This window comes from Rhea pennata, chromosome 3 (genome assembly GCF_028389875.1).
Source record: "Rhea pennata isolate bPtePen1 chromosome 3, bPtePen1.pri, whole genome shotgun sequence".
Classification (NCBI taxonomy): Eukaryota; Metazoa; Chordata; class Aves; order Rheiformes; family Rheidae; genus Rhea; species Rhea pennata.
Genome location: NC_084665.1, coordinates 26,289,464 through 26,316,302, shown reverse-complemented (window position 1 = coordinate 26,316,302; position 26,839 = coordinate 26,289,464). Strand labels below are relative to the sequence as shown.

The following is a 26,839-nucleotide window of genomic DNA, read 5'->3' as shown; positions in this document are numbered from 1 at the left end:
CTCCCCCCCGCAGCTCGTCCCTCGTTCTCCCCACCCGGGAGGTGGTGGTGGTGCTGGGGGGGGGGGGTGTTCCGCGATGCCCTTTTCCCATTGGCTGCGCGGCGCTGCCAGTCACCGCAGCGCGGCGGCAGCGGCCGCTCCTCTCTGCCCCTCTGGCGCCTCGGCGCTGCCCCGCCCCCTCCCTCCCCTCAGCTCCCCTCGCGGCGCCAAGTCGCGGTGCGCGGGCGCGGCGGGCGGGGCCGGGATGACGGCGGCGGCGCGGGGAGCTCCCGGCGGCGGCTGAAGGCGGAGAAGAGGGCGTGTGGAAGCGAGCGATTGGGGCCGGCGGGCGGCGGCGGCGGCGGTGGTGGAAACCGCCTCCGCGGCGAGCTCGGCCCAGCGGCGGGTCCGGCCGATGACAGCGGGCTCGGCGCGGGCTGGCGCGGGCGAGCCCGGCTGAGGGGGGCGCCGAGCGAGGCGGCGGGCGGCGGCGGGCCCGGCCGGCCGCGGCTCTTGTTGCGCCTGCCCGGAGGAGAGCGGGAGCCCCGCGCGGGTGCCTGGGCCGCTCCGGCGAAAAGTTTTGGCGTGTGCCCGCCCCGCCGGGCAAAGTTGTTGCTGGGTTCGTGTGTTTGCTTTTTCCCTTCCTCCCCGGGAGCCGGCTCCGCGCGGAGAGGAAATCGCGAGGGAAGCAGGAACTGGGGAGCGAGGCAGCGGCCGGGATCCAGGAGGCTCCTCCGCGCCGGAGCGGGGCGGCGCGGTGCCTGCGCGCCGCTGGGACACCGGCCTGCGCGCCCGCGGCGCCGCTGCGTGCGCGGGCGGGCCTGAGCCGGCAGCTGCCGCTTTCCCCCCCTTTTTTTTTTTAAAAAAATTTTCCCCCTTTTAAGCGCGTTATTATTTATTTTTTTTTGCCCGCCCGCTTCTCCCTCCGCTTTAATATATGCTTGTGGAGAGCGACGTCCCGCCGCGCCGCCTCACCGCCCAGCCATGTCGGCGGCCATCTCTGCCGCGGAGAAAGTGGATGGCTTCACGCGGAAATCCGTGCGCAAGGCTCAGAGGCAGAAGCGCTCGCAGGGCTCCTCGCAGTTCCGCACCCAGAGCAGCCAGGTGGAGCTCTCGCCGCTGCCCCAGCTCAAAGGTACCGCCGCCGGCCCCCTCCTCCCCGCTGCGGCCACAGGTGCCGCCGCCGTCCCGCGCGGCGCGGCTCGGCGCGGCTCGGCTCGGCTCGGCTCGCCCCGTGCTCCGGCCGCCGCTCGCTGGCTGCGCCGTGCCCGGGCGCGGCGGGCAGCGCTTCCGCGGCGCCGAGAGAAGGGAGAGTTAAAACCTCGGAGCGCGGCGCCGCGTGGCTCCTCCCACGGGGGGGCTTTTGCGAAGAGGAGCTCCGTGCCCGTGGCATAATGTCCTGAGTTACCGGGCGGGGGGGGGGGAGCGGCTTCGGCTTGGTTGTGCTTTCCCATCACTTCCAGACAGTTTAGTTTTCATTTGTGGGTTTTTTTTGTTTTTGTTTTTTTTGTTTTTTTTTTTTTTTTTGAATGACTTTTCGCTTCTCTGATTTAACCGTCAGGAATCGCCCCAAAACCTTTCTCCTGCTTGGTGTGGTACAGGATCAGTCGCGCAGTGAGTGAAGGCTTTAGGTGCTGGCCTCACTGACATGCAAAAAACAAACCAAACAAACAAACAAAAAAAATTACCGGAGGTTTTTCCTGTGTCTTGAACCTAAAATCTAAAATCTGGAAAGACCATGCCTGTTACCAGATGACAAAAATAAAGTTAATCGTAGCCTTCCTCTCCTTTAAACATCAAATTGAAGTTGTACCTGTTTTGTGTTGTTTCTAAAAATGACAAAAATAGTTATTAGGTAGAGAATATACAGGAGAGGTGTTGCCTTAACGTAGTCTGAAATACTACGTTTATTGATGCTAGCGTTGGTCTTAAGATTTTTGAAGCTGTATCATGTGATGGTGGAAAGAAGTCTCAATTTGCAGCAAACATCTAAAATTTAAGTGCAATTTGGCCGACTTAAACGTAGTCTTAGATATCAAATAACTCTGATTTTCTTTTTTGCTGCTTGATTTTTATGGCTTTTACAGTCATGTTTAATACTTCAAGACTTTAAAACTCTTGAGTGGTAGATGTACACAATAGTGTAAATTGTGAAACTATCTAAGCAGAAATGTTATTAAATTATTAAATGCAAATAAGCTTGGGCAGTAAGGTAACAAGGGAGTGCCCCCCCCCCCGCCTCCAAAAATCTGTTGCAGTGACTGGTGTTCTTACTGCTTGGTTAGGGTTTTCTTTTCTCTGTCAAGTTCTGTCCTATCTTGGTGTTTAATTTGAGGAAACTAGAATAACTGCTTTAATTTCTAATGGGAGTAATTTGTTTGAGGTCCGGATCCACTTTTTGCTCTTGATATGGCTGAATTTCTGTACATTTTCAATAATGAAAGACTAATATGGATAATGTTAAGATAGTGTATTTTGCTCAAACATGATTTTTGTAACACTACTACTGATATCTTGTAGAAGCACTTGGTAAATATCACGCATAGGTGGCAGACGTTAGGAGGTTTTGGTCCTGATTCTGCAAACAGTTAAGCGTACGTACTTATGCAAGGAGTAATCCGGCTTAAATAAGTAAAATATTTACATTCTTTGCTGAATAGAGACTTTAATATTATTTTTTGATTATTTTTTCACTCTGTGCAGTTAAGTCTCATAATGCTGTGAGTGTGGTTTTAAAGCTGTGTTCTTGTAGTATAGAGAAATGCTGCGTGGCATCAGTGCGCAGACGATTGGTAATTTGAGGCCATAAACAATCAGAGGAATGTCTTCAGTTATTTTTCAGTTATTCAGAATTTTATAGTAGTTTAAATTGCCTTAAATTCTTAATGGAAAGTAACATATGGCTTTGTGCTTATGGCTTAAATTTAAAGACTCGTATTCTAAACCTGCTTCAGACTATAAATTGTGATCAAAATACTGAATTGCTTTTATGAGTTAGTCACTAGTGGGTTTTAATTTTGCTATCCCAATTAGCCAGTTAGGCGGAAGTGTGCTGCCTGACTTTATGATATTTTCCCCCTGGCATTTGTGATGTTCGGGTATACTGAGAATTTGAATCGTCCTGAACATAGCAGCAAAACATCGTATAGATGTGAGATGAATGTAGCACGTGCTGTTTGTTCCTTCTCTTCATTCCTCCCTCTTAAACATCCCCACCTCCCAGAACAAGAGCTTCTAAAGTGTTTTTTCTCCAGAAATATATGGTTTTATAAAACTTGTATTCTAATCACATCTTGAGAAAATGAAGCTTTCCTTCATTACTGAACTCTGATTGCTTCAAGGAGTAGTTGTGATGCTGCCAGTGTAGTGTCATCTGTAAAGTAACATCCAGAATTCCCAGGGAGGAGCTGAAAAAGGAAAGTGTAGTCATTATACTAATGCCTAAGGGTGCTCAGCAGGCATATCTGAAATTAGATGAGGACTATGTTTTTTTCAGGTAAATTCAGATAAATGGTTAAACGTGGATGTTTGAAGCCTGTATTGGGAGAACTTTGGTAGGTGAAAAAGCAGTGTTTGCCATTCTACTGCTGTAACACATCTGATCTTTTCTATAGTTACTGTCTTGTTTCATTGTTTCAGGGAAAATAAAATACTGTAAAACTCCAGACAGGTTTGTCAGACTGTCCCAAAATACTTGCATGCTACTGTGCTGGAAAGCAAGATCTTCTGAAAGAAGAACTAATCATTTACTTCTAACAAATGTCTTGCTGGGTAGATGGTTTGTTTTTTTTCTTTTATCTGGGGAATGTTGTTTATTTGTCACTAAAAAGGCCAGATCAGATTTTGTAACACACTTTCCCAAGCTTCTAAGCAGTGCTGTTTGAAAGCCTGCAGACAGGTGATACTGTTAAAAGTATGTTATTTTTGATGTATTACTGTTGTGCATTACCAAAATTACTTAACCAGCTGTGTGATATGTTACCACCTGGAGAAGACGCTTACCTGTGACTAGTAAGTCACTGTCACAAATGGTATTGAACTGTAACTTCAGGGATTTGAGGGGAGAGGAAAGAGCAGAATTGTGTGACTTGCTAAGATTCAGCTTGTTTTTGTGTATGGTATAATATTATGTGTCAGTTTTAGGTAAAAGCTCAACGAAGCCTAGCTGATGCCAGGATATGTAAGTTAGTAATGTGTTCTTCATTGAAATTAGTTATGTGTTTGTTATTCAGGACAGTGTCTATTTTACTGCATTATTGAAAAGCTGAATAAGAAATACTGAAGACCCAGTGACTATGAAAAAAAAAAACTGCTACAGCTTTACTACGGCTTTAGTAAGTTGTTTGATGTGGAGTTTTGAGAGTTATTTGGTTTTGTATTTTAGCTCCTCTGCATTTTGTTCCTTTATAGCTTACAAATCCTTTACAAATAAAAAAAATGCACTGGTTAACAGCAGGATTTTGTCACTTAATGGACAATCCTGATGCTGTTGGATTTAAAGGAATTTAGCAGAGGAAGTATTATTTTAACATTTTAAGAATTAGTAATGGTGTTTTAATTTAGCAAATCATTTTAAAAGACTAATAGCACATGCAGTTAGCTTCATTTTTGAAAGCAATTTAATTTTGAAATCAATATTGCTCATGATAAAAGTATACATACATGTTTCTGTTGTTACTATTTTAATTTGGGGGGAGAGAGAAAGAAAAAAATCTTGTTTCATGCACACAGCTTATTGCTTTTGGTTAGCACAATTAATATGGCCTGTTGGATTGTAAAGCAAATCCACCTTTTCCCTCTGTACCAACCATGTCAAGTGCAGCTGGAAGGAATAAGCATTTCCTGATGTCTTTCTGTGATATTCTCAAGACTGAACATGCTTTTGGGAAGAGATGGGGCACCCGAGACTTATTTTCATACACAGAGAACAAAACTAATGAAAGAAATTCTTAGTATTCACTTCCAAATTAAGTGGTCTGCTCATGGAGAAAGCTCAGGCCTTTCAACCAATGAACTGAAAAGTGGTTCAAAAATCTGTCAACCAAAGGCTAGGGATGGTTATAAGAATCTCAGTGGGACAGAGGATTATGGTGGGAATGGTGAAGGATACCAGAGTAAGATACTTATAAGGTGACTTTCTAGTATGCAGCTTGGACATCCAAATATGGGGGCCAAAGTGAGTGTTAACAATATTATTACCTCTCTTCAACCCTTGAGAGAGAGAGCTTTTTCTTAACTGGAAACCAGGTACAGCATTAAAGCTAGACTCCTGTGGAAACATTACAGGAAGACCCAATAAACTTGATTAAATCTTTAAGATTTGCACTGACCCTGATGAACTTAAGTAATGTTAAAATTCAACTTCTGTTTTGAGTCATACAGTATATATTTGAGAATAATAAAAAATAAACAGAGTTAGAGAGCTTAGGGGGTTTTATTCCCATCCTAACATTAAGTTGCCTTGCTCTCAGAAGGGAAACATTCTTCAAAAATTTTAGAACAGTTTACTTCTTATTACAGCCTTCATAAATAGTTTTAAGTGAAATGACAGTTCTGTGTCTCTCAAGTTTGTGTTGGTTTCTTGTTTTCCAGATGATTTATTGCTATTTCCTTTTTCGGTAATTCCCTGTCCTATACCTTTTGTATTCACTATCAGTTGCAGCTATAATCTTCCTAAGTAAGATTTTCTTTTAAAGGCATTTTTTTTGTTTTTGTTTTTTCACAGGTGAATGTGAAATGAGGATGAATGTGAATGAATGAGGATGTTCTATAAAGAATTTTGGTTTAATTCTTATGTGTAATCTCAACAGGTTACACAGTTGTTATAGTCAAAATTTCTGTTTAGTGAAGTTACAATTTTGAAAAATAGAGGAGTAGTAATAGCTAGAGAAGATTTAAGAATTTTTTAACATTCTTCTAATATAATTCCATGAAAAATGGACTGTTTATATATGTATTTTTTTTTCTATATTAGGTAACTGTTCTTAGTTTATGGAGTGGAACATTTAGTCTTTAGTTCCTAAAGAAATGACCTTTCTTATCCTTAGACTTGAATTTTTGGTCTTAGGAATTGCTCTTCATGGAAGTATATTCTAAATATAGAGCTTATTGACAGTCTTCACATGAACTTTTCTATTTAAATCTTTCACATCTTCTCTGTGCCAGCTTAGTATCAGTTTTCTTTTTCCATATTCGTTGCTTTCTAGTTTAGTCAGATATTAGTTTTGCAGGTGTTGAATTTAATGTTAGTTGCTGTAAGAAATAAGAACATAATTACTGCTTCAGGCTATCTGATCAAAAAAAATCACAACAGTCTACAACAGTTTTTTAATATCTGTCTTTTTAAGAATTATTCTGTGCTTTTGAAAAGGTGCTATACCAGCAGTTCTAGAGATTAATATTTTATTTAAGTACAGAAGAGGCCCTTCCATTGGGAAGGGCATAAAATTCAGCTTGTGTGCCAACAGTTGTAATCTAGCTGACTAAAATGATATAATTTTATGTATTTATAAATATATATATACACATATATATGTAGTGTGTGTGTATATGTAGTTTTATAACAGTGTGTGGAGTTTAAAGGTTGGAATCACAACTTAACTAAACTAATAGGTATTAAGTAATGTCTGTTGTGTGACACCCCCTTGGCAAACCCCTCTACTAGAAATTAGACTGAGCCTGACAGTGCCATCTTCTTTTCCATGTCCGAGTCATTGTCCGATTTATTGATTTTTATCAGAGTCCCTTTACTTTCTGAGTTTTGCTGAGTTCATGGTCAGTAAAGTATGTTTTCTAAAGGATGCATTTTTTGATGCCTCTGACTTAAACGCAGAACCCATCTTAGTTAAGGTCACATACAATTTTCCTTCACAAGACCTTATTCTCAGCTGCTTACAACACTGCTAAACTGTTTGGGCTAAAGTTTTCCATGCCAAGTATGGACATTTTTTTTTTTCCTTTTCTTTTTGGTTTGATTTCATTTGGAACTGTTCCTCAAGCTAATTTTCTAAGTTTCAGCAAAAACAGTTCAGCTTTTTCTATGACTAGAATAAAAGTGAATTGTATGTTGTCAATATTAAAAATCTTTGATTTTCTTGAGCTCCAGTGTGTGCTGTACTTTGGAGTTTAACTTATTAATGAAAATTGATCTAAATTGGTCCAAGTTACAAGATTGATCACTTACACTGGCCCAGTAGCTTTCATAAGTAAGACTGAGTTAGTATCTACTATGCCTGATTCATGCTCTGTGAAGAACTACTTCTTTTGTGGCTGATGGGCATGGTTTTTCTTTACTTTGCTTGTCTGTAGTTGTGCCGGGCACTGCAGTTGAGTATATGGAGAACTTGTGATTTGCTTTTCTACAGGCGAGAACCCAGAACGGTACTGTGGGTGACAGGACAATGTGGCAGTGGTAGGCTAAGCAGAGATGATAACTGGGAAGAGAGAGCAGAAGTCTATAGCTGAAACTAGCTCCTCTGCAGTAAATCTAGAATTTTGAGTCTCAAACTCCTGTTCTGCTAAAAGTTGGCTTTGAAATTTTCTGAAAATGTTTCTTCTCAGGCTTTTTTTTCTAGTTTATTCATAGGTTTTTAGGTTTTTTTTTTTTTTTCTTTTAATCTCCCTTTAACCATGATTTTTGAACTTCTAGTGACTTGGAAAGTAAATCAGTCTTCCTGAAATCCTGAAATTTCAGAGACTCCTCCCTCTGTAAATCAGGAATTGATTGCAGTTAAGTCAGTTCATTAAATGAAAATCTATACTTGAGGATTTAAAAATTAGGAAAACTTAACTGCAGTGATTTTTCATAAAAGCGTGAAACTTGCTTTCAATCACTATGTTTAAAAGTGCTTCTGGCTAGTATATGTGGTGGGGGAACTGAAGCAGAGCCAGGCTGAGGGAACGTGTGTGCAGAATGCTAGGCCTTAGCATTGCAGCGGTATGGAAGCTGTGAGGAAAAGCAGCAGTCTGATAAGAATGGTAGGTGACCTGCAGCCTGCTATGGAGTACCATGTGTTGCTGCTAGGACTATAGTAAAAGGGAAAGGCTCCATAACAGGACAGTGTTGTTCCATTGCTCCGCTGTCATCAGGAGAGGATTTCTATCTCATTCTGTTCTAAAATTCCCTCTCTTTGCATCATTCCTCATTGCCTCACCAAGTAACAGTGCTGAAATCAGTATTTTTGTCATACATTTTGTCAGCTGCATGATAGGGTTCAAAAGAGAAATGTGAATTTTGTGGTGGAGCTGGGCGGTCAAGGTACAAGTAACATCAAAAATTGTATTTGTGTGTGTAGGTTCAAGAACAGTGCTAGAAAAGGAATATTTGTTAATTTTAGTAAGTGATTATAAAACCCTCAAGAATTAATAGCATTAAAGCAACTCCCTACATAATGAGAAAACTTTCAATTTGTTATGTGAGTTTACTTTTAGAATTATTGATTAAAAGCTTTGATACTGGAGTTCACTGTGTGCTTAGAGAGTTGACAAACTCTGGATATTAGAAATGAAAGCAGCCCAATGGATGTTTGCAGAAGAATTGAAAGAGGAGGGTGGAGCGAATGGTTTTGCAGAAGGACAATATAGTATGGCCTGGGGAAGCTGATCTGAAGAAGAGTAGAAATAAGAAGTCACAGCAATTAAGAGTATGAAGCTTTACTTCTGCCCTTGCAGTAATTGAGAGCTGGCAGAGTGTATCACTGCATAAGCAGGTGGAGTTTTAGAAGTAATTTTAAGTAGGTTACTTTGTTTCTGTAGATGGTTGGTCCTTTAAAAAATGTATGTTAAAAGGATGTCTTCTATTGTATTCATTTCTTCTCATATAAAGTTCTGTGGGAAAATAGAAAGAAATTTGGGTTAAAAAAGGTCTGGTTTATGGTAATGGGGTAAAATTTTTGAAAGCTGTATGATGTTTCTAATCTTAAAAAAAAGTCTTCTTTTAAATATAGCATAAGTGTAAACTTTTTACATTAAAATTGAAGTCCTGTGAAGTAGCATAAATTTTGGTCTCGCTTGTATGTGACAGGAACAAATGAGAACTGCATGTCAGTGTTGAATTTTATGTGTAAAATAAACTTGTGCGTTTCAGCATTGTTGTATTAAATAGAGAAACAAGCAGCTCACTTTAAGACTCAAAGTTGAGATGCAAATGCTGAAACTTTCTAGAGAGGTAGAGGTTGAGTCTCACAGTACAATCAGGAAGGGCAAGTTTTGATAATTTATATTTCTGTCTTAGGAGTAGAAAGCAGGAGTGAAATAAACTTGGTACATCGAAATGGTATAAATTGAGTTTCATAGAATAGCTAGGAGATTTTGTTGAACTGGAATCTGTTTCAGTGTAGGATCCCTCACTACTGAACACTTGGTGTTTACAGACCTACAGTGTATGATGAAAAGAACAGGACTGTTTAATAGAGTATGGTTAAAAAGTCATTCAAACAGCCTTTTATTTATAAGGTTGGATACCTAATTTAAGCAAAAGTGGGTAAAGAGATCCTTGAAGTGCTTGAATATTCATCTGCTCAGGATAATAATCTATTCCCATTGAGGTCAATGGGAGTTACATCACTGAATGTAGCAAGAGCCAGGATTTCACCTGTGTTTCCAGCCTAACTTAATGTTGGTTCTTCCTACTAAATCATGATAGATATGTTGAAGTATCTTGTTATCTCATTTGTCTTAGAAACCCTTGAAAATTATGAAATGTTGGTTTAACCATTCCTTACAATGTGTATTTGTCTAAGGAATTAATCCAATATCCATTTACAGCATGCTTCATTAGCAGCACTCAGTATTTATGAAATACTGTGATTTCAATCAAACTGGAGTTTTGCAGTTGACTTAAATGGAAGTTACTCAGTTGGTAAAAACAGTTTCTAGTCTTTCAAGCTTAAAAGGTGCAAATGAAGAATTTATTTTAGGCTTTTAAGTATGCTCATATAAACTGAGGATGTTTATAATGCTGTATAATGGGTATTGCTGTATAATGGTTATTGAGTTTAAATATTTACTTAATATGTATGACATACAACTTTGTCACCTGCTTTTTGTTGTCCTTGTTCTGTAGTATTTGTACATACAGAGTGGTACAGCTGTTGAAAAAAAGAAATAGGGAATGGAACTGTTCAGATTATTCTTCCTTAAATTTTGAGCAGTGTAAATGTCAAACAGTTCCTTAAGTCTACAACCTGAAGGACGTTTTGCATCTTCAAAATGATGTGTGAAAATCCTGAGTTGTATTTAACACTTACATTTCAGTAAATGGTATTTCTGTAAGAATGAATGTTTGTGTTTAAAAAAAAAATGACAAGTCTGTTCTGAAGATGACAACAGCTATTGTAATTTGATACGGTATGTATTTAGGAATAAGCAGCATCATACTAATTTGTTCCCTTCTGATCTTTTTTTTGATCTGACAGTGTCAGAAACAGTCTGTAGTCTCTCTTCCTTTCTGTAGAGTCTCTTGTGTTTTGCTGGCAGTTAATTTTTCCCATGTGTTAGCACTTAGGCACATGAGTGAGTTACAGGGAGCAAGAAGTTCTTGTGTGCCAGCTTATTCGTGGTAACTATTTCTATGCTTTTAGCTTGTGGCATGTGTATGATCTGCTTTTGTAACCTTTAAAGAGAAGACCTGTTTATATACCCAGAGCTTTACTTTGATCTTAATATGCTCTCTTTTGTCCAGAGAGCATTTTGAAAGCATGTATGTTTTACCATAACAAAAGCCTTTGTTACTTTCTGTATAACAAAAGCTATTTAGGACTTGTATTTTCTGGTTTTGGAAAGCAGTTCCAATTCTCAGGCCTTTGTATCACTCTTTGTAATTTTAATTTACTTTGAAGGTTGTCATCTATCCCATCATCTTTGTCTTCAGAATAACAATTTCCCATTCCAAAACCCATTTACTGCTCGCCTTCCCCCCAGTCCATTGGGCTGGCTGTGTGTGAAAATTTTGTGACAGGAGGTAAACACCCTTAAATTTAGCACAATCTTTCTTAAAGAGGCAGGATTCCTTTTTAGATTATTTTAAGATCAAAATTCTTAAGATTGATCATGAGCTGTTAAACTTCCATCAAGCCAGTGAAACCATTATTTGGGATAACATCTCATGAGGAAGAGAGAATGCTAATTCTTAAAGTCTCTGGTTATGGTCAAGATAGGTCTGTGCTGGCATATGATCAGTCATTAAAAATTGCTTGATGGTTTTTAAATGAAGACAGCAAGTATAGTAACGGTGTATGCCAAAAGCATAAATGAGTGTGCTGGGGAACATAATAGTTGGCTTACTTGTGGAAGAAAGTTTGTTTCAAATTCAAGAGAAATTGCATAAGTGGTTTTCTGAAAACTTATGTTTCAGCTGTATAAGAAGTGGAATTTCTTTGCCTTTTATAATAAGTGCATAGTATCATGCTGAGTCAAACTCTTGCATGCATTTATCCATATGCAAATTGTTGAACTCCTCAGTACTTCTGTTAAAAGCAGTATTGAATCAACTCCTGTCACTAGACAGTATTTTTTCTGGAGTTTTTTGTTGCATGTTACTCTCTGAATTTCAGTTAGGTTCTGGTGATCTGCTCTTCTTTGATAAATGCTAAGACGGGAACTGCTTGTATGGTTCATATAGGTTTTCTTAAAGCTGATTTCAGAGTGTTTTAAATTATCATTCCAGTGGTTTGTTCTCTGTGTGTGTTTGTGTGTGAGTGATGCCTTGCCATTCTTTCTCTTTCTGAGGACCAAGAGAACAATTGTTACTACCACTTGCATCTGTCTGAATCTTGTCTTCTTTTTTTTTTTTTTTTTTTAAAAAAAAGAAGAAGTAGGGCTATTAAATACATAAGCACTCCAGCCAGTTGCTTTCTTATGTTCTGAAGTATCTTGGTTGACTTAAATCTTCATTAAAATTGACAGACTTAACGCAGTAGCAATTGGAGACTATGTAAGAATGCTTGGAAGATAGTAGAAACAATTTAGATAGGAGGCTGCTTACAGTTTGCTGCTGTTCTGTGGAGCCTTGTCGCAGAATGTTTGTGAAGGATGTTATTGGATCAGTATTGGCTTTTCTGATTTTCTGAACAGATTTATTAAGGTCAACTGCTGGCCACCTGGAGTGGGAGAAGAAACTAACAGAACTAACAGTCTGTTATTGGATGGAATATAGCTTTTTCAGAAGTAATTCTGCTATTGCAGTAAACCACTTTAAAAGTCTAAATATGTAGTATAACCTAGATAACTTTGTAAACTGCATTGTTTTATAAATAAAAATCGTTATCGATAGTGATAACAATCTAGTATTACTTCTCAGATGTGATCTTTCCTCAAGCTAGCAAGGAATGAATCTTATATACATAATATTTTAATGAGAAAAACTTAAAATTTCTTATTTCAAAAAGAAATGGAGATTTACTTGGACTGGTGGTGGACTGATGTGTGTGGGTCCCCCTCCTCCTGCTAAGTAGGACGGTTATTTTTGAAGTTTTAACTTAACTAGGCATGACTGATTGGAGAAAGACTTACATTAACAACTTTAGCCCCTACTGCATGTTTTTTTTTTACCTGTTGATCACATGAGGAGTTGCAGTATATTTAAATATTGTTCATGTGGATATCCTGGTTGTCAGATAGGACATGCACAATTTGCAGGATAGTTCACCTGGAAGTGGAAATTCAGCAGAAGTTCAGCTCCTTGTCTTCATTGCTCCCTTGCAGATGTTTTGACTTCTGAAGTGGAGAGACTGAGTATTAATGTTAGAGCAGGACTGACCAGTGAGCCTTCTGCACCTTTAATTCTTTGTCAAGTCTTTATTTTGGTATGTGGTATGGACTTCTTTGTAGTTTAATACATGAGAGAATGGCCTTCTATTTGGTTGTCTTGCAAACCTTGCCTCCAAGTGAACAAACCTACACAGCACACTGTTGTATAGGGAGCTGATAAACTTCTGAGATAGATAATGATGTTCTATCTGATTTGGAAAATCTGAGCTCTGTTTAGTAGAAACATGCAAAAAAAGCTTACTTAGCCCCTTGCAGATTTACAGCAGTAGCTGTAGACTTTGGGGGTCACAGGTAACTTGAAAATACATGTTGGTGAACAATGGGGGAAAAAACAGTGTATCAAGAAATAGCATTTGCTCTCTATGTGCCAAAGTTTTTCTATATGAAAAAATGAAAATACTGGTGACAAGCTTCCTTGGGACAGTAGCACCACAAATTTCTGTTGGGCTGTTGATCCACCAGCTGCTAGAATTGTGTTAACTTCTCATGTGGGCATAAGAACATTTTGGACTTTCAGCACAAACGAGTATACTCTGAACTTTTACATATGGTCAGCATTTTTATTTAAAAAAAAAAGGAATCTAAAGCTGCTTTCCAAAAAAACCAGAAATGTGTTATTCAAAAAAGCAACTAACTTCACTACATAGTTAGGATTTTCCAGTTGCTGCATACCTTTAAGGTTGGATGGTATGGTTCCAAAAAAGACAGTAAACTAACTGCTTGCTGCAGCTGAAAGAGAAGTCTGCTCCCGTCGCTAACCGAGGGCCAGACCTCATGCTCATCAGAGCCTTCCAGAAGCCATTTAAACTCACTAATAGGGCTATGTTATTGAGTTAAAGCAGCTCACAGAAGAGTCTGACAAGTTCCAGAGCCAGTGTGAGGGATGGATGTGTCTGGGAGCAGAGGAGGGAAAGGGAGGAGTAAATGAGTGAGGTTGGGGGAGGGAAGGAGAGACGCATGATGATTGAGACAGCTTCCTTTTAGTGCCAGCCAGCTATTTAGCCGCCCGTTAATCTGCAAATGTACAATCTGTAAACCTGGAAATACATTCTGTCCCATGCTGTAACATTAACTGTATCAAATACTCTTTTTCTTAACAGTGCTTTAACATGCTTATAATGTAAATGCTGACAGTCTAGCCTTTCAGCTGCTGTAAGAGATCAAGGCAGTAATGCACATGGGAACTCCACAGGATAAAAACAAATCTTAGATTTAGGTCAGGCAGTACTGCCTATGCTTGATTTATATTGGGTAGACCAGAGTTTATCCAGACCCTTTCCTGGCTAATAGTATCTCTGAAGAGAGCAGGCTGTGCAACAGTACTGATAACTTGCAGAAATGAAGAGAGAAGAAATACTTGATGCCTCAGAGTACGTGTACTCCTCTCTTCGAATCAGTGTCAGGTTTTTATTCTGCTCCAGCAGATCCTTCCACTGTTGAATACAGCTACATGTAACACAGTAAGTGTAGCTGGAATATAGACACTACCTGCTAAACTTTAAACTGTAGAGTATGATGTAACTATGCTGTTTCTTGTCATTCTTCTGTATTTCAAGTTGTCAGGTAATTATGTAGAAGTGTAGGATTGACCACCAGGTTAAATTTAGTGTAGGGGTGGTTGCATTTTAGGGTAATTTCTTTCTATTCTCAAACATCATTGTCCTCCAAGTGTTTAAAAAGGCTGTATGTGGACTGTTTTAGGGCGATTTCAGAAGAAAATTTTATGGTTGTTTCTGAGAGATTAGCATCTCTATGGAGTAGCATCTTCAGGAATAAGTAGAACTCTTCAATTAGAGGTATTTTGTGTATGTATATGTATGTGTGTCTGTGTGTGTGTGTCACACACACACTTGTTACAAATGTATGAGAGTCTGTTTGTTTTGGAGAGAAGGGTTTATTTTTCTCCTCTCTCCTCTCTGAATTGTGTAGTTGAGAGAAGAGAATTTTTATAGACTTAAATTCCAGTTTCTGCTAATGAAGCAGAGATTACAATAAATATTTCAGCTCGGTACGGTAGATATTGGATAAGCAGTTCTTTTGAGAAAGAAGTATTCATCTTTTCCTTGCGGAAGCAATGCTTATAAACATATGAGATAGATATACAGAGGGAAGAGGGCATTGGAGTCTCACAGTTGTGGTGGTTGCATTTCCAGTTGTATATTAGTGAAGTAGCTCTGTGATTTGTGAAATCTTTCTTTCCTCCATCTATATCTTGGTTTAGTCCTTCTCAAAGAAAAAATAATTTCTTAACTAGTTACTCCATACTCAGAGCTGAATTAATAACTTGTAAGTTTGAAAGCATTTGATTTAGAGAAAAGTCTGTAAGTTTTAATGCTTAGTGACTTCTTCTGTACACGAGGAACTTCTGAGTCAAATTGTTTGTAATGTTTTTATCGTTTGATATTATGGTTGCTGTTTATAATGACTAGATTTTTGTAGATACTGGAAATAGTTGGCTGAGATTTTAAATGCTGTAAAGCACGAGGATCAAATAAATATATTTCTAACTGATGAAAATAGTTCAAGTTTCCATTGTGGAAATGACAAAAGGCAATGAAAATCCTTAGAAAGCATTAAGGATGGATTGCAACTTACAATGATTTTTTGTTGTTGATGTATTGAAATTTTTGACTTTAGGGTTTCATATCATTATATCTGATTAATAACTACCTTTTTGTGGTTATTAATTTCATTTCCACCTTCCTAAGGACCTCAGATCAGCTGATGAACAACCTTTCAAAGAATGTAACAATGGATTTAAAGAATTTTTTAAGTCATGCTTCTGTTGGGCAGCCTCTGGAAAATTGAATTAAGAGTCAATTCGATTTTGATCACCTGGTTCAGGTGGTGTCTAGAGTGTTTTGTGGGCGCATGTGGGTTTTTCTGTGTGTGTAAATCTTGAAGCTCTTCTGAATAGGATTAAATGCATTTGCTCCCTTTTTTTGTGTGTCCTCATGCTTGTGTATGGGGGGGGGAGGGGTTGTGTTGGTTTTGTTTTTTGTTCATTTTTTCTTTTTTTAATGGACTTTTCCAATAACATACAGAGAGTTAGGAACAGGCTGATGGCAGAACTCAGGGTTTGGATTGTGTTTTCATTTCCAAATACAGCCTGTGAGCAGGGTTATTTTATTGCAGCGTCCACTGTCTACTCTGACGTTGACTTTTGTGGTCCTCGAGGTGTTTATAGTATTTGAAAAAAAGCAGTTATCTTGAACATCAGCTGTATGGTGTAAGTCTTGATAAATTTAAAATGGTTTAAAAAGTCATGCTGCAGTTGTTACGCTACTAAAACTAAAAGTCTCTGGTGTTGATGCAATTATAGTGGCATAGTTTATTTTATTCATAGAACTGGAATAAACTGCTGCAGTGTAGAGTTGTCTAGCTTCAGTTGTGCTGGGATAGTTAAGTAAAACATAGTTCAAGACAAGGCCAAAACAGTCAAGTACTCTGACAAATAAAATTTCCCAAATCACTTGATGGTTTCCATGGTACCTCTCAACATTCCTGAGATAAATGCACTGTAAGTCAAGTAGGGATTGAGGATGAAGACAGGTAGTGATGATAAGGCAGAACTAGATTTCTGTTACTTTATTTGTGATGGCTGCACTTAACTTTTCTCTCTTGTAAATGTCTTTATTTTATGATTTCCCCTTAAGTATGGATGAATGCATAGAAGAAAGTAGCTTTAATCATATCATTTAAAAGAATTATTTTAACAAAACTGATTAATGGGCAAGTTTTTCTTATGAGAAAACATGTCTAATTGAGATAGATCAGATTGCTAATGAGATGGAGAGGTGATGTGTGGCTGGAGAGATGCAGTATCCGATGCTCTAATGTCTAAACAAAAGTGACTAAATACAGGCTTTTCTTTGAGTTTGCTTGCTTTTAACCTTAAGTCGTTAGTTTTTAACTGGTACTGGAAGTATACAGATGATGTCTTCTAGTTCTTAAAACATCTAGGCAGACTTTTTTGGTCAATGAAACTTCAGTTTTTTGATCATCAAATAAATACGCTGTGTCAGTTACCTCTCTCTACTGGATTTTTGTAATTTGAGGTTTTTGGTGAGGAAAAAATAAAAGTAAACTTGACTTCTGTTTGAAGATAGCTATCATCTGCTTTGGGTTAGTGGGCCCCCCCCCAAAAAAAAATCCTATGTTGGTTCCTTAAATTAGGCTTTTTGGATTTTATCCTCAGCATGTCATTGTGTTATTACTGTGTTGCTATGATACAGTACTTACTCATGCAATCCAATGTAGAATGTTAGAAGATCTGAGTTAAAATGTTATGTAACTTAAGAATGTTTTTACAGCTGCTGTTCATTATTTTGCAGGGTGTAACAATTCGTGTCCTCGATACCATGCGATTTGTAGTTATCTGAGAGAAATAGGGTTTTACAAGGTTTTTATTCAAAAGATAAATCATTAAAATTGCAGAATTAACATTCAGTAGTATGAATTGTTCTTTGAGGGAGTAGTAATTGCTGCCTTTTCAAAAGCTCACTGAAGTTCTTGTGCTCAGTTAATAATAGGATCATAATTGTCAGATGGCAAAAGGGAATAAATACAAATATTCTGGTATTCAGACTTTGAGGGCAGAGTGAGCAGCTGGAAATACAATGGAGGTGTTTCAGTCCATTTTAGCAATTATTTTTTGCTTATACAGAAACTAAAGAGTTCTTGCAGATAATTACTGAATATTAAAATCACTGTAAACTGCTGTTTCAGCCACTAAATGGAAGATGTCTTGGTAAGAAACTTGAGGAAGTGACATTATCAAAGAGTGGTTGAGCTGTTAAACTTACAAATTTAATATGAACTCTAAAACAGCAAAGAGAAGCCTGAGGTCTTTGGATATTCAGAGTTAAAACTGAGACTTAACATGTTCAATACTAAGTGTTACAAGGCAACTTGTCCTTTTCTTGTCTTACGAATTTCCTTATGAGAAAACAGCAGTAATAATAGGAATACTGGAATGAATGACTGAAGTTAAGAGATTAGACTGAAAGAGTCTGGCTATGGACAGATCTGAAAGCTCTTCTCTGGGAAAGCATGCCTAGTCCTAGTTAAAATTGGAAACAAAAATTTTTCACCACAACAAATGATATCCCAACAAACTGATAGATGAGTTGATGCTACGTTTCCCGAGTGGCTTAGAACAACCCCCACAGGCAACTCAAAGCAAAAATGAAGGGTACTTGGGTTCTCTGAGTTCATACTAAGTAGTATGCCATTAAGCTGATTTCTCAGTTAAAACCACGTCTTTTGTTGTGATCCTGCAACTTTTGAACGGTTATATTTTGGTTATATTTTAAAAACTTACTACGTTTTTGAAGTATACAGTAGTTAATAATCCATCTGCTATAGATCTAATGTGAAATACTAATGGAGGAATCTTGTTTATCAGGTTTTAGATGGACTACACTTTAAAATAGAAGCGCTGAGTTACAGGCAAACATTTTTGCCTCATAGATCAAAAAAGCTGGACAATGCTACAAGACTAGGATTGTTGACTGAGGCATGAAAATACAGGATTAATCCTTTTTAAGTATTAAAGTTGATTCTTAAGACAAACATTTATCACATGATGTCAAAAGTAGATGAAGTGTTTTGCATTGGGGTAAAAAGATAAGGTTCCTTCCAAGCAGATTTTGCAGCTTTTAAGCAGGTTATGTAATGAAGTATTAGGGAACAGAATGAGACAAATCGGATGATTGAAAAGTTAGAATGATGCACTGTTTCTGTATCTGCTTTTTTTTTTAATGAGGGTGAGTTGGTATTTATTGTACATGTACATGTTTTACCTGAAATTGCTAGTTTTCTATTAACATTTACTGCCATATATTTACTCAGAATTAAATGTTGAGTCTTACGTTCTAATATACTTAAACAGGCATTTGTTTTCAGTTGTGACGGTATTGCTTGCTAATTTGCTGCCAGACAAAATGCTATCCTTGCATTAAAAGGGTGATAACAGGTTATGCAAATTTTAGTCAACCAAACAGACTTAGAAATCCCAATTATATTTCTGCAGACTTAAGCCACTTTCCCCCCCCCTTTTATAGATGCCACCTCCAATGAACAGCAAGATCTCTTTTGTCAGAAGTTGCAGCAGTGTTGTGTACTCTTTGACTTCATGGACTCTGTTTCAGACCTGAAAAGCAAAGAAATTAAGAGAGCAACCCTGAATGAACTGGTTGAATATGTTTCAACAAATCGTGGAGTGATTGTTGAATCAGCCTATGCTGACATAGTAAAAATGGTAAGTAGAATCTGGAATTCAGTACACTTTTTAAATTTGAACAAAACATCTTCAATAGTTTACAGTTGTGATAGCATCTAACTCAGCATTTCTGTGAGTAAATCTGCTTATAAAATGTAGCATCGATACAGTAATAATAACTTGGCTACAGGATTGTTTAGAAAGACTTGTAAAAAAAAAAAAGACCATTTGTAAGTCTTTAATTATTAGCTGGAAAACAATGCATGCAGGATGATGAAAATTAAAGAACTGGTATAATGTGGACACTTGCATTCTGGATAAGCTTTGAAGTCATGCTCATTCAGAAAATGGAAATATTTCAGTGCTGCCTGTCTTTGTTTATTTGAGAATAGCAGTGGAATGAAGGGCTAAGTTCTCTGGGAAAGATGCTTGTGGATAATAGTGTCAACAGAAAGGTTTATCAGTGTAAGAAGCTGACTCTACTTTGTAAATACTTTACATGGCTCTTTGTCACTGTTTGGGCCTTGGAGCACTGTGCTTGAGTAGTGTAAGTGGTTTGCTCAAGCTGTAAACCACAGAGTGAGTTGTACTGTACAATTTCTACAAATGGCTTGTTGAATAAGCACCAAAGTATTTGTGGTCATTATCTGCTGACTTTCATTGGCTTTTGTTACTCGTTCTCAAATGTTACATAAGTGGTGTTTTATATATACCTTTATTCCATGTGCAGGAAACATAACTGAAGGACTTCTTAACTTCTACAATATTGCCCATACTGACTTGTCTAGAGAGTTGAAAGGTGAAAAGCAATGTGTTTAGGGTCCTTGCATTTAAGCAAAAGGTTCTCTAAACTTTGGTTTGTGCACACAACGCTGACTTTAAAGTTAGCTGTTGGGGATGTAGGCAGACCAGTTTCAATCATGTGGCCTTGCAGCTCTTTTATAGTAATGGTTCTCTGTATGGTGGAATCTGATGTTGTTGTGGGCAGCTGATATGCAAGGTTTTGTCTTTTCTCTCAATTAGTGTAGAAATCTTTTAACATTATACTGAAAGGGTTATTGAAAAACCTTTAATTATTTATTTTGGCTGTTTCACTAGCCACATTTAACAAGCTTTACAAAAAATCTAGGGCACAGTCCATTTTTAAAAGGAGCTGTGTTTTTTTTTTTTTTTGTTGTGAATGTCCTTTACTCAAAAACATTAAGGACAGAGTGCATCCCCCTATTCCTTGTTTTGTTGAGGGGTGTTGGTTTTGTTTCCCGTCTCTCCCCCGCCACTGCTGATGGCAGCACACTTGAATCCTTGCAGTCTTTTCTTACTCTGTCCTCTCCAGCTTCTTTTTGAGAAGAGTATACTATCATGCTTACTGAAGGGGGAAGATTTTCTTTTCTACTGAAGTTGTTTACTCTTTCTGGAGCTAAGGTGTTGTGCTGTTCTTTGAGGTTATTGCTGTGCAAGTGATTAGGCTCTGTGGATGCTTATTTTTCTCTCCATCAGATTTACATCTCCTTTTTCTCCCCTAAAAAGACAGAAAGTGAAGAAGGCCTTAAATGCTCAGTGAGAGCTTTTTCAGAGCTTGAGACAAAAGATCTCTCCAAGTCTGAATAGTATTTCTTGTCTCCCTGGCAACTGGCAGCAGACAAGATCTTTGCTCTGAATTGGGACTAAGTACCAGCCTTCAGGAAGTACTTGGGATAGTTCTCTCCCTCCAGACAACATGTGTGTCAGTTTTGAGGATTTCCTTTGTAGCAAAACCCCCAAGAGACTTAAGTTATTTTTTTCTTGTACTGTTTCTTTTTTCTCTTCAATTAAAGCATTTTAGCATTCTGCAGGGTTTGAAGGATGGTGTATTTGAGGGGAAAGATTGAGAAATCAACCTTAGTGAAACCCGACTCCCATTTGACTTGTAGTCAAGGTTGAACTGATTACGTGGAGGTTCCCTTAAAAAAGCCAGAGTAGAATCAGCAGCAGGAACGGAGCTAATTTCTTTCCAAAGCCCCTTGTCTTTCCTTAGGCCTGGGACTCCTTTCCTTCAGTTTGCAGAGGAAGCAGCACAGTTTCGTTGGAGTCGCCTGAGTCTTGGGGAGGCAAATTCAACAATCCCTTACAGATATCAAGAAGAAAAATATTGTTGTACCTGACCAGTGCATAGGCAAGGTCTTTGCAGGTGAGGAGGTCTCCTAGCATTCCTTCCATTCACATGGTCTCTGTAACCATGACAGCTGCTGAGCTGATACTATACAATCATGTCTAGTGTAGTTGTCCCTACTTTACTATGATCCAAAAGTAGGAAGCACTGGTTGAAATGGTGAAAGTACCTTTCCTGCCACCAAGGATGGAACCAGGTCATAAAGAATACATTTTTGTGTAGGCAGATGTGCAGGATACATGCTGTAGGTTTTGTTTGTTTGTTTTGTCCCAAACCAATTGATTGTCCTATAATACTTTTGCCAAAATGTTTGAACTAAGAACTAGGGAAGAGTGTTGCTTACAAATAGTTTTTGGAGGGGCAGCCACGGTCTGCGCACCTCCTATACAATGTGTATATATCTAATTCAAAGTTCTGAGGCTATCAGCAAATTAAGGTTTGGCATTACAAATATTTACCTCTATAAAAGCTTTCTGGGAAGTTAGGAAGCTCTAGCCTTTATCAGGTTTGGGAGCAAAAAAGAAATGCTCCTCCAGTACACTCTACTCCTCCATCTCCTTGTGCTTGCCAATCTATTCTAATACCAACCATCATTTAAAATCTATTGTCAGTGATTTTCCTAGCAACCTGCACAAGCTGTGGAATTCTGAACTTTGAGAAACTTGCCTGCAGGTGTCCATATCTGCATGCTCAGAAATTGAAATTGAATCTGGTATTTCTCCCAATGTTTAGTTCCTTGGAAACATGTACAGACTGTGAGGGATTCTTTCATTAAAACAAAACAAAAACTCCAGAAAAGCTGCATATTAATATGTTAACTGTTCTTCAAATGATTCAGCCTAGAAGTTGCACATATTAAGATGTTGCTTTCTCCAGACTTTGAGGTTTAGAAAACTAATGCTGAGTTTCTTTGTAAAAATTGTCGAACTGTAAGTCTTTTATGACTTGTATTTCTTGATCCACTGTTTTGGGGCAAGACTCCACTTGTAAATGAAAATGGATGTTTTTAAATAGTATGAAAGGATATTAAAAAAAGAATTTGCCTGTAGAACAATAGTGGGGTTTTTAACCCAAAAAACATTTTCAAAAAATACTATTAGCAAGATGTTAGTAGAAGCAGATGAGACAGAGAGCAAAATTATTTCAAACGCAATGAAGTAATTGAACATTCTTTAGGGACACTGGCTAATACAGAATATGGTATACATTTTGTTCTAACTTTCAGATTCCTAAGGAGACCAATAGTGCTAGTGGAACAAATGAATATCTGAAAAATCATAAGGCTAATTTTCTAAAGATTCAGTTGCTATTCATTTCTGGTATGGAAGTATAGTCAGTAGTTAGTACCTTTGTTTTGGACTTGACATTTTTTACATTCTGGAAGAAAACTTGTTTGAGGTTCTATGCTAAAGTGTTGACTAGTTCAGTAAGATGCATCTAGGAATAAAAGGATGCATTTTAAGGAAATATTAGCAAAAGACATAGAAGCAGAGGTAGAAGACCCCTAGAGAAGTCTCAGTAGGGAACTAATTTGAATCCTGAGTGTTTATCATGGATGTTTTTATTGAATAACTAGTAAGCATAGATGTTATCAGGGAACAGATCTGTGATTATAACCTTGGTTTTCAGATTTGGTTAAAAGCCAAATTCTCTTAAACTCCTCCCTCTGCCTTCCACTCACCCCAGCCAATTTTACTTGCACTCCACAATCCTAACTCCATTATCTTTACAACATTAAACAACAACCTTTCCTTTATCTACACAACTATAAACAACAACCTTACTGTTTTTTTTTCTTTTTTCCTGCTGTGGAGTAAACTAGGACAGCTTGCTCTAACACCCTTCCATACAGAGCATCATTGGTCTTCTACAGGTCATCAGTGTTCGCAGCTTTAGCACGTACCAACAGAAGACAGCAAAAGCCAGAATGAAGGGCATAGGGGGAAATGAGAAGTCAGTTAATTTATCCAGTGGCATTATATCTTGGCTAATGAGGCAGCTAATCCTTTTATGCAGAGCCAGCTGGTTGACTTTAGGTCCCCTTGCAAGATCCTTTGGACACCCTGGAGATTCCACGGAAGTCATGGAGAAGCATTGGCTGCGGACTGTCAGACATTTGGTTGTGTTCAGTAGGCTTAGGTGGTTAGCAGCTATTTGAAACAGACTTGAGCTAAAAGACTACAGAATTTGGAAGCTGACTGGAAAAATGGTGCTAAACTAGTCTTTGCAAGGTGTGGTAGAAAATGCAAAATAAGAAATTAACTTCGTGTTCTATATTGGATTTTATATCTATTGAACACCAACACATAGCATAGCAAATGACATCTAGCAGATGTGATTACACTCTATTTTGGTATCTGAAAGATTGGTCTTCTCCATAGACTTTCATACGCTTGGGAAATCCCTGAGGAAACCTCTTAACTCACCCTTTTGAAGGTGTTTTGATAAGACTAGATCATAGCTAAAGTAACTTGATAGCCATTTTTCTTATTTTTTCTAGGGTGTTCTGTCTTAGAGGTAAAGCTTACAATTGCTGTGTAAAGTTATTTTTGACTTCCCAAAACCCTGAGACATCTGAAAATTATGGAATGTGAAAAACTATACACTTAGTTCTTTCTTAAAAATGAAGAACGTGATGAAATTAAGGAAAGTGAAGAACACTGAAAATAGATATATTTGAGGGATTTTCTCTTTTGAAGAGAGTTTTGTATAAAATATAATTAGTAGCCCTGTTGTATTTGGTGTTTTTATAAAAATCTTAGCTATTGCAGACAACTAGTTAAAAGAAAATTTCAATCTCCATAACAAAAACTAATTTTTCATCTTCATAGTTTGAGGAAAAGGTTGTAAATGTATGACCCATGTCTGTCTTAAAAATTCATAACAGGCAAAAAAATGTGTTCCCATTATTTTCATGGGCCTGATTCAGATTTCTGAGTGTTTGAATTTAGTGCTTTTGAAAAGTTAAAGAATAAAAGTTGAAATGTTTTTTAAAGCTGGTTTTGCTTCCTTTATCTAAGTATAAGCTAAAAGCAGTCCACTGTTTACTGTGGGTTGTGAAAGCTTAAATGATACAATTAAACAGGTTTTTTTCCTTTGCAGATTAGTTCTAATATTTTCAGAACACTTCCACCTAGTGATAACCCAGATTTTGATCCAGAAGAAGATGAACCAACTCTTGAAGCCTCATGGCCCCACATACAGGTATGTACTTCCTTTATTTTCAAGTGTTCTTGTAAGGCAAGAGCTGTGAATTGATATGTGAGCAATTTTGTGCCTTTTATGAAGATCAAAATTACTTTTTACAAGAATACACTTTAGTGCCTGTATATGGAAGAAGACAAAACTAGTGCTTTTGTTATATGTATAACAGAATATAACTCGTCTTGTACTTTTTTTTTTAAACAGTGATTGAACTATTAAAACGTAGTATATGTATGTTAAAGTATATGGATATTTTAGGTAGTTACGTTCTTTATACAAAACACCTATTTTTTATTCATTTTCTGAAAATACAAATGGATGTTACTGCTCACTTTCTCGCGACAGCAACAAAAATGGAGTAATAGCCTTTATTTGTCTTCTGAGCAAGAACTAGATCTCTCCTCACTCCTCTCTTCCCAGCCCCCTCCCTCTCTGCAAAAACTTTACAATATAGGCGTTGTTGTTTGGTAACAGTTGGTTGGTTACTCCATTGTTGCACTCCTGTACCAATCTCGTGATTTTTATAGCTTTGCTGTATCGAGCACATGATCGACTTTCACTAATGCTGATTTTTTTCGAATTACTTGTTAAAAGTTCAACAATACTAAGTCACTTGTCATCCCAGTTCATATCATGATTAATTCTTTGCTGAATCTGCAAAAAGTAGCATCTGTTACATAAAACTTGTTATGAAGCAACTCTTACCAATGAGTAGAAGATTAATAGCTACCGCACATCTGTATACCACCCCCTCTCTTAAGGGGCTCAAAATGCTACTCCCTAGCTATAATTTTACAGTTCTAACATAGAACACCCTTATTAAAAATAGGACTTCTAGTATCGGCTACAAAGCATGTTGTCAAGACAGTATTTGAAACTTAAGCCAAGTAAGAAAATGTTACTGCAGAGAGTAACTGTTCAGGCTAAAGGCTGAGATGATAATCTCACTTAGCCATTTCTTCTACAAATGATATATGACAACAGCTCATTCTGCATGTCATGCCCAGACATATAGGGGAAAAGAAGGTGATCAGGAGTAGCCAGCATGGATTCACCAAGGGGAAATCCTGCTTAACCAATCTGATAGCCTTCTGTCATGGAGTGACTGGCTGGGTAGATGAGGGCAGAGCAGTGGACGTTGCGTACGTTGACTTCAGCAAGGCTTTTGACACTGTCTCCCATAACGTCCTCCTAGGCAAGCTCAGCAAGTGTGGGTTAGATGAGTGGACGGTGAGGTGGATTTGAGAACTGGCTGAAAGGCAGAGCTCAGAGGGTTGTACTCAGGGGTGCGGAGTCTAGTTGAAGGCCTGTGGCTAGTGGAGTTCCCCAGGGCTCAGTGCTGGGTCTAGTCTTGTTCAATTTATTCATCAGTGACCTAGATGAAGGGACAGAGTGCCTCCTCAGCAGGTTTGCTGATGATACCAAGCTGGGAGGAGTATCTGATCCACCAGAGAGCTGTGCTGCCTTTCAGAGAGACCTGGACAGGCTGGAGAGTTGGGTGGAGAGGAACTGCATCAGGTTCAACAAGGGCAAGGGCAGGATCCTGCACCTAGGGAGGAATAACTCCATGCACCAGTACAAGCTGAGGGCTGACCTTCTGGAGAGCAGCTCTGCAGAGAAGGACCTGGGAGTGCTGGTGGATGACAAGATGACCATGAGCCAGCAATGTGCCCCTGTGGCCAGAAAGGCCAATGGTATCCCAGGGTGCATTAGGAAGAGTGTTGCCAGCAGGTCGAGGGAGGTGATCCTGCCCCTCTACTCAGCCCTGGGGAGGCCTCATCTCAAGTATTGTGTCCAGTTGTGGGCCCCCCAGTACAAGAGGGACATGGAGCTACTGGAGAGAGTCCAGCGTAGGGCTACGAAGATGATCAGAGGGCTGGAGCATCTGTCCTCTGAGGAACGGCTGTGAGAGCTGGGCCTGTTCAGCCTGGGGAAGAGAAGACTGAGGGGGGATCTTATCAATGTGCACAAGTACCTGAAGGGAGGGTGTCAAGGGGACGGGGCCAAACTCTTTTCAGTTGTCCCATGTGACAGGACAAGAGGCAGTGGGCAGAAACTGAAGCGCAGGAAGTTCTGCCTGAGCGTGAGGGGGAATTTCTTCCCTGTGAGAGTGACAGAGCACTGGAACAGGTTGCCCAGAGAGGTTGTGGAGTCTCCTTCTCTGGAGATCTTCAAGGCCCACCTGGCTGCAACCCTGTCTAACATGGTTTAGGTGACCCTGCTTGAGCAGGGAGGTTGGGCTAGATGATCTCCAGAGGTCTCTTTCAACCTTACCGATCCTGTGATACCTGAAATAGATGGTTTGATTTAGGAAAAAGTGGAGGGAGCACTAATGCATGTCTCTTACAGTCAGTAGAGGCATCGTTTGCCTTCAAAATACCTCTGTCTCTCAGGAGTAAAACTTGTAAATGGTAGCTCAATTTACTTTAGGACATAAGTACATATAGTTCTCTCTGTAGCAAGAGTTGTTGGTCTTGTGATAAGCTTAGCTCGTGCTTCTGGCTTGTCTAAGAAGT

General features: G+C 38.8%; 1 protein-coding gene across 1 annotated transcript in view; it reads left to right on the top strand.

The window, feature by feature from the left end:
- Positions 1–268: 268 nt before the first annotated feature.
- PPP2R5A (protein phosphatase 2 regulatory subunit B'alpha) overlaps positions 269–26,839 on the top strand; it is a 47,806-nt gene continuing 21,235 nt past the window's right edge. The window contains exons 1-3 of the mRNA XM_062571842.1: positions 269–1,114; positions 18,813–19,009; positions 24,222–24,323. Of these exons, the coding sequence (XP_062427826.1) occupies positions 964–1,114; positions 18,813–19,009; positions 24,222–24,323 (450 nt within the window). The 5' untranslated portion in view covers positions 269–963. The remainder of the gene's footprint in view (positions 1,115–18,812; positions 19,010–24,221; positions 24,324–26,839) is intronic.